The sequence below is a fragment of the Anabrus simplex genome, chromosome 3 (genome assembly GCF_040414725.1).
Source record: "Anabrus simplex isolate iqAnaSimp1 chromosome 3, ASM4041472v1, whole genome shotgun sequence".
Classification (NCBI taxonomy): domain Eukaryota; kingdom Metazoa; phylum Arthropoda; class Insecta; order Orthoptera; family Tettigoniidae; genus Anabrus; species Anabrus simplex.
In genome coordinates, this window is record NC_090267.1 from 324,643,739 (window position 1) to 324,655,640 (window position 11,902).

The 11,902-nt window shown below is 36.5% G+C and overlaps 1 protein-coding gene across 2 annotated transcripts in view; it reads left to right on the top strand.

The window, feature by feature from the left end:
* The window catches only part of LOC136867275 (SLAIN motif-containing protein 2), a 193,504-nt gene extending 182,771 nt beyond the window's left edge, over nt 1–10,733 (top strand). For both annotated transcript variants that reach the window (XM_067144424.2, XM_067144425.2), the window contains exons 8-9: nt 470–621; nt 7,729–10,733. In XM_067144424.2, coding sequence (XP_067000525.1) covers nt 470–621; nt 7,729–7,786 — 210 coding nt within the window. In that variant the 3' untranslated portion in view covers nt 7,787–10,733. The remainder of the gene's footprint in view (nt 1–469; nt 622–7,728) is intronic.
* The last annotated feature ends 1,169 nt before the right edge of the window (nt 10,734–11,902 follow it).

Below are 11,902 nucleotides of genomic sequence, written 5' to 3' on the forward strand. Positions count from 1 at the left end.
CTTAAATCGTATGTTAAAATGATTTAACACCATGTTAAGTACTAACATGTGTTGATGAAACCGGGCCTTAGATTCAGGATAGACTTATATTTAGGTACATTTATGGAAAGTCAGTAATATCTGTTCAGTAAGATGCAGCTTATTTGATAAAAAGGAATTGTGTAGCGCTATTGTAGCTTGCATGTAACTGGAACCGTAGATGTCACATCCCGTCCTGTTCATCTGTGAGGGTTTTTTAAAATTCATTTCTTGGTTTTTAATGTATTTGAAGTTCTTTCTGCCGCTTGACAGCCTTTGTCTGTCATTACATTGCTAGTGTTTAACTGAACTACAGGAACAGTTCAATGGTTTTTTTTATGAAATCTGCATTTGGTTATTGTCATATTTCCATAGTTTGACAGCATAAAGACTGAATTTGTTCAAAAGAAAATCATTTTGTGTGTAACAAATTCTTTGTATTGTTATGTAGGGTGCTGTCAGACCAGCAGAGTCAACCCGAGGCCGTCCTGCATCTGGTTTAAAACCCCCTGCTACTCGGCCTTCAGGTATTGGCAGACCGTCTTCTGCTGGTGCAAGTAATATTCCTCGTCCCCAATCTCGCATACCTGCTCCAAGATTTCGGTAGGTATATTTTAGTATTCATAGTATGAAAAGCTTTCAGTTATACTGAGGTAACAGTTATAAGGGCTTCTGATTATTTCACTAGTTTATTTGTAAACAACTCATTGCTATTGTGTAATTACTAGGTCTGAGGATCATCTCTAAAGATAATAGGCAACTGGAAGTTTTGGGGGTGTACAGATCTGAAAGGGGTCATGCAAAAGCAGAATTATTTGATAAGATAATCAGCTGTGTGGGAACAACACAGAAAGAAATGTGTTTGTAGCAGGTGATCTCAGTTTGCTAGTTATTAATTGGGAAGGAAATACCAATGACAGAAAGCATGACCAACAAAGGGTAAATAAATTAATCTGGGAAGGACAGCTGAAGTAGAAAATGATGGAACAAACTAGATGTGGCGCTGATAAAATCAGATGAACTCTATAAAGAAACTGTGGGGATGTGATAACAAATTACAATTTAATCCTAACAAAACTACTGCACTGTTAACAAGAAAAAGAAAAGTAAAGAGACCAAAGATCAGATTGAACTCAAAACAATTAACATTTGCAGACAAAATACCTTACTTGGGAGTCATAATAGATAGTAAATTAACATTTCGAGCTAATTTTCCGTGCTTAGCTGAAAAGGCTGGTAAATTCTAGCAAGGATCATCTATTGCTTTTAAACCATCTTGGGCTCTGAATTCAGATATCTTACGCATAATATATCAAGGTTACATGTAATTAATCTCATAATAGAACCATATTAAAGATAATATATTAAAATTGAAGGGCTTAGTGGAAAAGGGGGGTATCCCTCCTTTTGGTGAAAATTGAGCTAAGTGCATATTATGTGAGCTGAGTCCATCTGGCATCTGTTTATTGAACTATCAGAGTGCAGGATTGCTCCATGTCAGTACTAAAGAGGATAATATAACAGGCCTTACAGAGCAGTCTCACACTTCTGAATGGAATAAGGAGGTATCCCAAATTTCTCTGATGCCTGGGTTCCGACTGGCTAAATGATTACCTAACCAACCAATGGGAGAGCAGGTTGCAAACCTGGGCTTGTAATCAATATGACTCATGCAGAAAGTAGTGGTTTGTTTATAAATGAAGAAAATATAGAAATTAAAAGCAATAAAGAGGAAGAGAAATCCAGAAAAATGGGAAGATAATAGCAGGAAGAAGGCATGTAACGGTGGAGAAGAATATATTGCACACGGATGGGAGTTTATACCTGCTGAAGTGTGTACCAGTATCCAGTGCTGTAAAACAGAATGGTGTGGCTACAAGGATATTGCAGAAGACAGGAAGAAAGAACTTTTTAATGCTTTTTATAAATTAGGAGATCGAAATATCCAAAATGCTTATCTTTTTGGTTGTTTGGCCAGAGTGTATGGCAGGACGTGGAGCGGATAAAATAGTTAGTTTTGCTTCAAATTATCCCCAAAATCAGAGGAAACATGAAACACCTTATTGTTTATAGTGATTCTTGTGTGGGACAAAATAATTTTCCCATTATGTGTGTGTGGATCTACATGATTGAAATGGGCTGGTTTGAGAGCATAGAACATAGATTTTTGGTGCCTAGCCATACATATTTGCCTTGGGATGCAGATTTTGGCATCATTGAAAAGTTAAAGCGACGTACCCAATACGTTTACTCCTCTCAAGAATGGGTGAACCTGATCCAAAATGCAAGGAAAAAGAAACCGTTCACTGTAGTGGAAATGCAGAAAGAGGATTTTGTTAGTTTAACTCCATTAACAAAGAAGCTAAGAAAAAGAAACAAAACCCCTTCTGGCATAAGCGTGGACTTCCGAGAGGCATCTGTTATGAGGTTCCAGGGAGGGCATAAAGTGCATGTACGGTTCACATACAGTGATATAGGCCAATATACTACCATAAGTCTGCAGAAGGGTAAGGGAAGGGCACAGAAAATGACACTGTTCTGGAACCAAAGTATCCTAATGGTAGGCCCATCAAAGCGGCTAAACTGCGTGATATAATGTCCATGTTGAATTTTGTGCCTCCCGTACTCCATGGCTTTTATCAGAATTTGAAATCAGACAATGAAAATGAAATAGAAGAAACCAATGAGCTTGATGTTATTTAGGGTGTTTAATGTTCATGAGGCTGTATTTGAAAATCTGTGTTTTATCTACAATATCATCTACATGTCAGTAGTCAAGTGAACGTTTTTTACAATAAAAATCAACGTATTCAGCCCCACATTTGCAGGAAGTTAATACAGTACCTACATCACTCAATCCTTAAAACATTTTCTGATTCTTATTGTTTTGATAAAGTTACAGGCAATCTAATAAAATGCTAAATATCTCAAAAGTACACTTTGGAGGGTTACCCCCCTTTTCCACTAAGCCCTTCATTTGTAAAATTCTTTTATTTACAACCACCTACTCAATACACTCATTGAATTATAAAATAATCATGAGGTGTCTTAAATAATGGGACATGTTTTTTTTTTCGTTCAGCATGGCGAACATCATCAGCCGTTAATGTACAAAGACTAGGTCAGGGCTCTGAGCTTAAAATGATCAAAATTGTGTACTCATGTTAAAAGAATAACAATGTCGTAATAAAAAGTAATAATATAACATTAGACTTAGATTGTAACAATATGTACAGATTAACAGCAAGAATTTGTTGTGGAATACATTGAACAATGGCAGTGTGTGAAGTTAAAAACAATCATGGGTTGTTAAAGTAAAAAATAGATATTGTGGACATTAAAATATACGTCAATGCATGAAGTGTGGATTAATTATTAAGGATGGAGTTCCTTCAGTTATGCAAAAACAAGAGTTGAAATAGAGTTCATTGAATAGTAAGAGTCCAAATTGAACCAGTCAAAAGGTGCATAACGACAAAACTAAAGTTGATATGACGTGATCTCCAATAGTTGCAAATTCTGTAGGAGAGATGATCTCGATGCCAGAAGTAAATACAAGTTAACTAGTCCATATTCACGCGCTAGCAGTAAAACTAAAATCGTATGTAACATAGAACAGCAATAATGGACTCATTAAAGAGTAACGACGATCTTGAATATAAGGAGAGTTCTAGCAATTCTTAGATGAATAGAGCAGATTGTAGCACAAATTGGAGTTTGGAATCTGAAATGAAAAGAAAAAGAGGGGAAATGAAGTTATGTTATAAATGAAAACGAAGGAGAAAAGAAAGAAAAAAAGTTTGAAAGAGGAGGCTTACCCTTGGGACTAATGTGAGGTGTCCGCTAGCGTTGGCTGCGTGAAGCAAACTGGCGAGTAGATTTATTATTGCTTCTAGTGTTGTACGTACGTATACGTAGAGGCGGGGAGTGAGTCATGTGAGGAGGAGGGGTGACCGATTCGTTAGGCGGGTCGGATGTTCGTGGAGGGGGTGTCGCATGAAAGGATGGTAGAGCAGTAGCTGTTGTTACAGAGGAAATATTATTAGCGGTTGTATAATTGAAAATTCTCATAAAGTTATTATTATTTATATTGAAAAGAGAGAGTAGTTCTGGAATTTTTTCGATTATTGGACTTTTAATTTCTGAAGTATCATTTATGATTTCCGTTAAAATGCTGGTCAAAGAATATGTAAATGTTCTCAAACTCTGTCATAAGTTTACTCTTATTGACGTATTTTAAGATTTGAAGGTCTTTTTCAATTGTCTTAAAACTGTGACCAGTTTCTTCCATGTGGGTGCTCATGGCGGAATACTTCTTATGTTTTGAAGCATTGTAGTGTTCAAGGTATCTGGTCAAAAAGCTACGTCCAGTCTGTCCGATATAAGAAAACCCTCAATGGGTGCATTTAAGCCTATAGATACCAGAGTTCGAGAATTTTCTTTTCTTGCTTCCGAATTTGGCCAACTGTGGACCGCATGAAACTTAATGCTTTCTGGCCAGTCTTCTTCTTTTCTCTTCCCAGAACTTCTTCATTCGTTCACTCCTTATTTTTCTCTGCTCCTCAGATATTACAAATTTGTGATTAATGTTAATTATATTTGAATTGAAGAATATATTACGGTTCATGTATCGGGTTCTATAAGCGATATTGATATCGTATTTCTTTGGAGGGTTAGTAACTTGAAATAGGCCTCGGTTCGTGTAGGTAAAGGTAGCATATTTTGTTTTTTTAGGCTTGTCCGGAATCAACTTGGTTGCGGTTTTTAATTTTATCTCGTTGATGATTTTATTAATCATCAAGGGATTATAGCCATTAATTCTGGCCAAATCCTTGATATAGTTTAGTTCTTTTTTGCTATTTTCAGTTGTGAGTGGGTATTTTAATGCTCTATAGACAAGACTAAAAAATGCAGCCTGTTTATGAGATTGCACATGTAAGGAATAGTTTCTTATAGTAATTGGGGGCACAAGAAGGCTTTCTATATATTTGAGAAATGAAATTATTCTCTCTTGAAATGTTTAAATCAAAGAAGTTTAGAGAAGCATTGATCTCGTCTTCCTTAGTGAATTTGACATCATTGTCAAGCTCATTAAGGGATGTTAGCACGCTGTGACTATCATTTTTCTGTGTATCTATAATGGCAAAAGTGTCATCAATATACCTTAACCATAATTGAAGACCGTTGATACTGTATTATTATTTTGTTATTTTCTAAATCATCCATAAAGATATTAGCTAGAATTTCATCAGTTTGTTAGAATTTGTAAACTTCTTGGATTTAAACGTTTCAAGAGAGAATAATTTCATTTTTCAAATATTAAGTCCATGGCTTGTAGCAAATTACTGGAGAGAGATTCTTTTCCTCCATCACTCAGTGTTAATAAATGTTGAACCAGCATTTTTCTATAATGCACATTGAAATTTGCAATGATGCCCAAATCAAGCGGTTGTAGAACGCTGGTACAGTTAGCAGGGGAAAATTCCACTTGGATATTCTCCAGAACGATTTGAGATGGATGTGGTGCACATCGATCCATAAGAAGAAGGATTTTCTTCTGTTTATTTTTCATTTTAATGTCCAGTTTTTTCAATCACTGTTCCATTAGAAGCATAGTCATCCAAGCATTTCTGTTGGATTCATATTCCATAGGTTTTGTTTTCGCACCCTTAAAACGCCTCGGATTCTTCAATGTTCCTTTCACAAGTGGAGGAAGTTTGTTAGATCCATCTACATTGGTGGCGAGAAGTACTGTTACACGAATTTTACTTTTCTTCCCTTCATGGCATGAGTCACCTTTTTAAGCTATTGTTTTATTAGGAAGGGGATTGTAGAATAGGCCCGTCTCATCACAGTTGTAGATGCTTGGAGGCTGATCATCGCTTACGATACCCGGCAGAATCTCTTCTTTCCAGTGTTGCACTGTAACGTCGTCCACATTTTTTGAGTCACCGCAAATTGTTCTCCCTGTGATTCCATGACGATCTTTAAAACCTTGCAACCATCCTGATGAAGCATTGAAATCAGCAGTGATACTCATCATTTTAGTTAAATCTGTAGCTATTGCCTTCAGCATGTCTCCACTAATTAGTAGAGCTGCAGCCCGCTTTTGCTGGAACCATGTGAAAAGTGTTTTAACAATTCTACGTACCTTCCTTCTTGCTGATGGCTGCGCTTTGCTGATTTTCAACCCAGTTTTAAGAAATCCAAAATAGCGTTTCTTTTCCTGATGACTGTACATAGCGTGGTATAAGCAATCCATAAGTCTGAATCAATTTCAGTTTTTGTTTTGTGTGGATTAGCGTACACTTCTCGTATAAATTTTACTTTTTTCATCTAGGGTATAACTTTTCCTTTTTACTGTTCTCCATGGCTAATCGAAAGCAACTGAATGACAAAACTACTGTTCAACAGTAAACACCAGATACCGGCACCGTGGACATTTTACTTCTCTGTTGTTCCCACGAAAGAAATTCTGATATTCAATCAAATTTACTGTATTTTCTACTGTTTCCACACCGAAAGTGCCCACTTTGCTTATAATGTATCTTAATCTTTGGCGGCGTGTCAAAAACGACGAAGGTAAAGGAGGAGCGAGATAGAGAGCGAAGGGGACTCGCTCGGTTGGCCTGTGTTACGCCGCCAATAAGTAAGGGTCAACAATGTCGCTCAGCGACTTTGTCTTCCGTTTCAGCACCGAAACCCGACCGCTCTACTTCAACCTACGCCGACAAAGAGGAAACTTCGTAAATACGGTACTTTCTTTTAAGAAAGCACGTGCTCATTACAATTACGCACAACTCAGTTATATTTAACTGACACTTAATACGTATAACAGCGAATTACGTATAAACGGATTACGTATAACTAAGGTTTAATTAACACGCTTTAAAATTACATTTTGCCGGGACCTGAAGCAAATTACGTACAAATACGAATTACGCAGAACAGAGTTATGTATAAAGCAGGTTCAACTGTATATATTACTGCATTTCATGGCAATGGCTTATTCTACCTTAATCTATGTTTTCTGTCATTTTATATGAAAATAAGGCATTGCAAATTAGATGCACTGATTATTTTAAATTCATAATCATTTTTTTCATGTTTTAAATTCTAGTCAGTGGATACATTTTAAAATTTTAATTATCATGTCTTTTGTTCCACCTCGTTACCATTAGGGGCCGATGACCTAAATGTTAGGCCTCTTTAAATAAGCATCATCATCAGCAGCAGCAGCAGCAGCAGCTTTCTAATGGTCCCCTCATCCTCTCAGCGAAATTTAATTGTTGGTTTTGATATGACCATATTGACAGTTTCCTTGTAAGGTGGACTTGATATTTTTATAACTTTTCATAGTTAAGTGGGGCAATAAAGCAGCTAATAATAATAATAATGAATACACATTACAAATAGTAGGATCTAAAGACGGTACAATGCATTTTTGAGATGGTTGGTTTACTCAAAATATTTTACCAGACACTTTCTCAAAAATGGATAATATAACATTTTGTTAAACAAGTAATTTTGTGGTGAGGAAGAAATAATAGAAATAGACCTTGTATTTGTATTTTTACAACATTTTTCCATACTTGTTAACAGATTATCACTGCATTCTTATATAACCTTTCCTGCATTATGGCTGCTTGTATTTTTTAAGAGCGCGCTCTCATCCATTTGTAATCATGTAATTCTTTTTCTGTTGTATAGATCTACATATTCTGCTCAACCAACGACGAAAGTTGATTGGATGGATGGATGCTACTGATGCTAGTAATGAAACACTCCTCACCACAGTGCCTATTCGTTAACCTATTCCATTAATGCCAACTGACAGACTGATAAATGTCGATAGTATTAGAACTTGAAATATTTCACTGTTACTAAAGACAGAATAGTATTCATTGTACTAAAAATACAGTTTTTTAGACTTAATAAGATTAAAATGCTATCATCTGTCAAAATGAGCTAATTAATGTAAATGGTACTTGTTAACTATGTTAAGTTTTAATTTGATTAATGCTAATTAACTCAAAGAATTTGCCATGTTATACCAGTTGCATTTGTACTTTAAGTTTAAAATCAGTATAACAGTTTTATTTAACAAGTAATTTTGTGATAAAGAGGAAACTCTGTTGGTTCTGGTGCTTTTATAATTGTGACTGACTTTATAAAGGTATTTCATTCATCATTCTGGAATGGAAGTAGGTAATGCTGTTACTGTAGCATGTGAAGACAGGTATTCTGTTGGGTTGTTAAATTGCTGAGTATTATTTAATGCATCATTAAATTTTACTCAAGCGACAGTCAGATTGTGCTTTAAAAACATCTGATTGATAACACTGGGGGAGTAGTGTGAATATGAACTTCAGCTATTAATACTCAATGACTTGCTGGGACATATAAAAATTCTTATTTAGTCTTCCTTGCATTTCTTTGTCTTTGGTTAAACATACTTATTCCCATTACACTGTAAACAATTCACTGTTATCCCTCAGTCATCAATCATGTGATGTAATAATTCAAATGTTTTATCTTTTTTTTATTCTATAGGAGCTGGTTTGATACCATTCCATAATACAGTAGTGTGTGCACTCCTTTGGTGGTATGATGTACCTGAGAATAAGGTACTTGCTTGTCTCAGGTCTTATTCAGTCGTTGGTCAGGGAATTGCTGGAAGGGATTATCGCATTCCTCATAAACTGAATTTAACAGTTACTAGATCTCATTGTCCTCATATTTCATATTATGGGATAAGTTTTTGTATGCAAATTTGATAAGTATTATCTGCTTGAAAGGAATCACTACTTGCCTTTCATTGAAGTTTCAATAGATATGTGCAGTTGAATATAAATTATCTACAATATTTAAATTGGATTTCTTAAACTATAGTGCAGAGGTGAGAGAAGTATCCATTTTTGTGGCCATACAGTAAGACAGATTAAGATGAAGGGGACGGTGGTCAAAAGAGAATGTCACTTGCTTGTATTTTTTGTTGTGTTCCTATAATTTTACCTGTTAATCTGTATGTTCAGAATTTTATACATTGTCACTTTTTTTAAAAAAAACTTATAATTAATAGAAACAGTGCACACAAGTATACAAATAACAATCATCAATAATGGGAAACTAGGAGAGAGAATAGGAACACGCACAATATAAACTGACAGACTACCATGGAGTCCGTGACCAGGGGAAGGGCAACAAACAGAAATAAAAGCACTCAAGTACAAGAACAAACTCCACATTTTCATACACTGCTGTCTTCATAGATGAGCTTGCCCCCATCAATCCCAGTTCTCCCAGATCTAATAGGTGTTATGGCTACGATGGGATAGGAAAGGCCTAGGAATTGGAAGGAAGCGACCGTGGCCTTAATTAAGGTGCAGCCTGGTGTGAAAATGGAAAACCACGGAAAACAATCTTCAGGGGTGTCGACTGTGGGATTCGAACCCACTATCTCCCGGGTGCAAGCTCACAGCCGTATGCCCCTAACCGCACGGCCAATTTATCTGTACTTACCCTGTCCTCCTTGTCCTCTAAGACCTGTATTACCGGTAACATATTTTTCTGATTGCCTTTCTGTCCAGTGCAATTTTTCCTGCTTTCTTATAATCCTACACTCTCCTCCTCAAGAAACAGAATTCTCAGGAATAGCCCCACGGTTACAAAGATGGCAGTGTATGAAGATGTGAAGTTGTCCTGGTCTCTCCTTTCTGTTGCTCTCTCTGCTCACAGAACCCTTTGTTTGTGGTTTTCTTTGTTTTTCTTTTCTCTATTTCCTCAGGCATAGTTTATTATCTTTGATATATTTAAATAGTTTCTATTGTTCAATTTTAAACTTTTGTTACACTTACTGAGAGTTAATCTATACTGCTGCTCATACTAAAAAGTTGTTTTTCTCATAATTATTATCTATTAGTAATATGCAGGCATATTGCTAATAAGATATTGATATTCAGAGTTTTCTTTGTGATTCTTTTTGGAACAGTATTAAAAAAGAATAATAACCACCACTTTACTATTTTACTGTATATTTTGAGAGAGTGTAATATCCTGGTCATGTCCAAAACCAACCATCTACAATAAAAACTCTTTCTACATTTTTAAATAATTTTAAAAATTCTGCTGCTATTCTGTCTGACATCATGTACCGGTAATGAGTTAAAAATTAAGAATTTGTCCATGAAGGCATTTCTGGTATAAGATACACCCATGTAGAAATTATCAGGATGCAGGTTGTAGTGCTGAACCTTCCATTTTGGTTTGTTCCTTTGTATACTTTTAGAAATTTGGAGAACATTACTCTGAAGAACTGAGTTTATGAATTGGAAAATTCATATATTTTATAATAATCAGATTCAACTAAGCAAGCACTCAAAAGTTTGGAAATACTTTTTCTATTTGGATACATCATCTTTTAATAATGCTGGCCTGCAGTCTTACATGAAGCTGGTCTAGGTGACCAAAACGTCCTAATGAATATTATGCAGTGCTTACTCTTAGGAAGCAGTGACTGCCAAGTACTTTTTGGGGACTTTAATCAGGAGAAAAGGTATGCATGGATAGTACTTTTCACAAGTGCTGTGTGCCATGCTGTACATCTCAAGTTTGCCAAGTCCCTCTCTTCAGAATGTTTCATGATATCACAAAGAAGATTTATTGTACGAAGAGGGAGAGTGCACTGTACATCATATACACTGATAATGGCACTAATTTTCTGGGCACAAACTATAGCCTTTCCAGACTTGAGAGGAAATAATAGCAATGTTTAGTGTGGAAAAAATCAAATGGGTCTTCAATCCCCCCTGTAGCACTATGGTTGGAGAGGCTGGGCCAATTGGTTAAGGAACTTCTAATTTCTGAAGAGCTTCTAACCATCCTGTGTGACATTGAGGCAACATTGAACTCTCGGCCTTTAATCTATGTGGTAGACACACCCGAGTCTCTGAAGCGGTTAACATTTGCCATGTTTGTGCAGGGTCTACCTGACTCTTGAGGTCTTGGGTTTGGATATGTCAGCAGCATGAACCGAAGGCTGAGATACCTTCGAAAGCTACGAGAGGATTTCCATCAGCAGTTCTGCAGCGAATATTTAGCCTTGCTAGTCCATCAGAGGAAGCAAAGGCAAGGGATGTTACTGGTTGGAGAGATCAAGTTGATGGAATCAGACAGAGTGAAGAGGACCAACTGGCCCCTTGGTCTGATTTTGGTAACATATCCTGAATTTGATGGCAAGTGGCAAGAGTGAAGACTGCGCATGGCAAGAAGCTCAGGCCATTTCAACACCTTCATCCTCTGAAGTAGGAGCTTATGGAATCAGATTCCTTGCAGCCTCCAGTGGGCACCCATGTTCAACAGGAAGAAAAAATAATTGTCCATGGCCAATGGTTGGATCTACAACTCGCCAGAAAGTTCTGGCTCATCTGATTTACATCAACACCTGTTTTAATCTTGTTATTAAAAAATGTTGCTTCAGCTTCTGTGCTTCACTAATTTTAGGATCTGTGTATGGATTGTCATGCATTGTTGACAACAACTACACTCTTGTTCTTCTTTGGAACATAGGAAAAAGGGGTTGTCTTGCCCTTGCTGAAACCGATTGTGCTGGAACAGACTGGCTTGTTCTTCACTTCTACTACTTCTGTATTCTTCCTGATGGTCCTGACCAGTGGTGTCAATTTATGATGATGGAAGATCTTCGGCTAGAGGTGTACTGGGTAAATCAGTTGTCGACAGTTATGTTTCTCATATGTATTAAGTTTCATATTGATATGTACTGACAGCTAATTCACATATAATGGGGTGCTACTCCCACTCCATTATATGCGATTTATGTTTCTTCCAGTTAATGATATCGGCTTTATGTCCCGCGAATACTCGT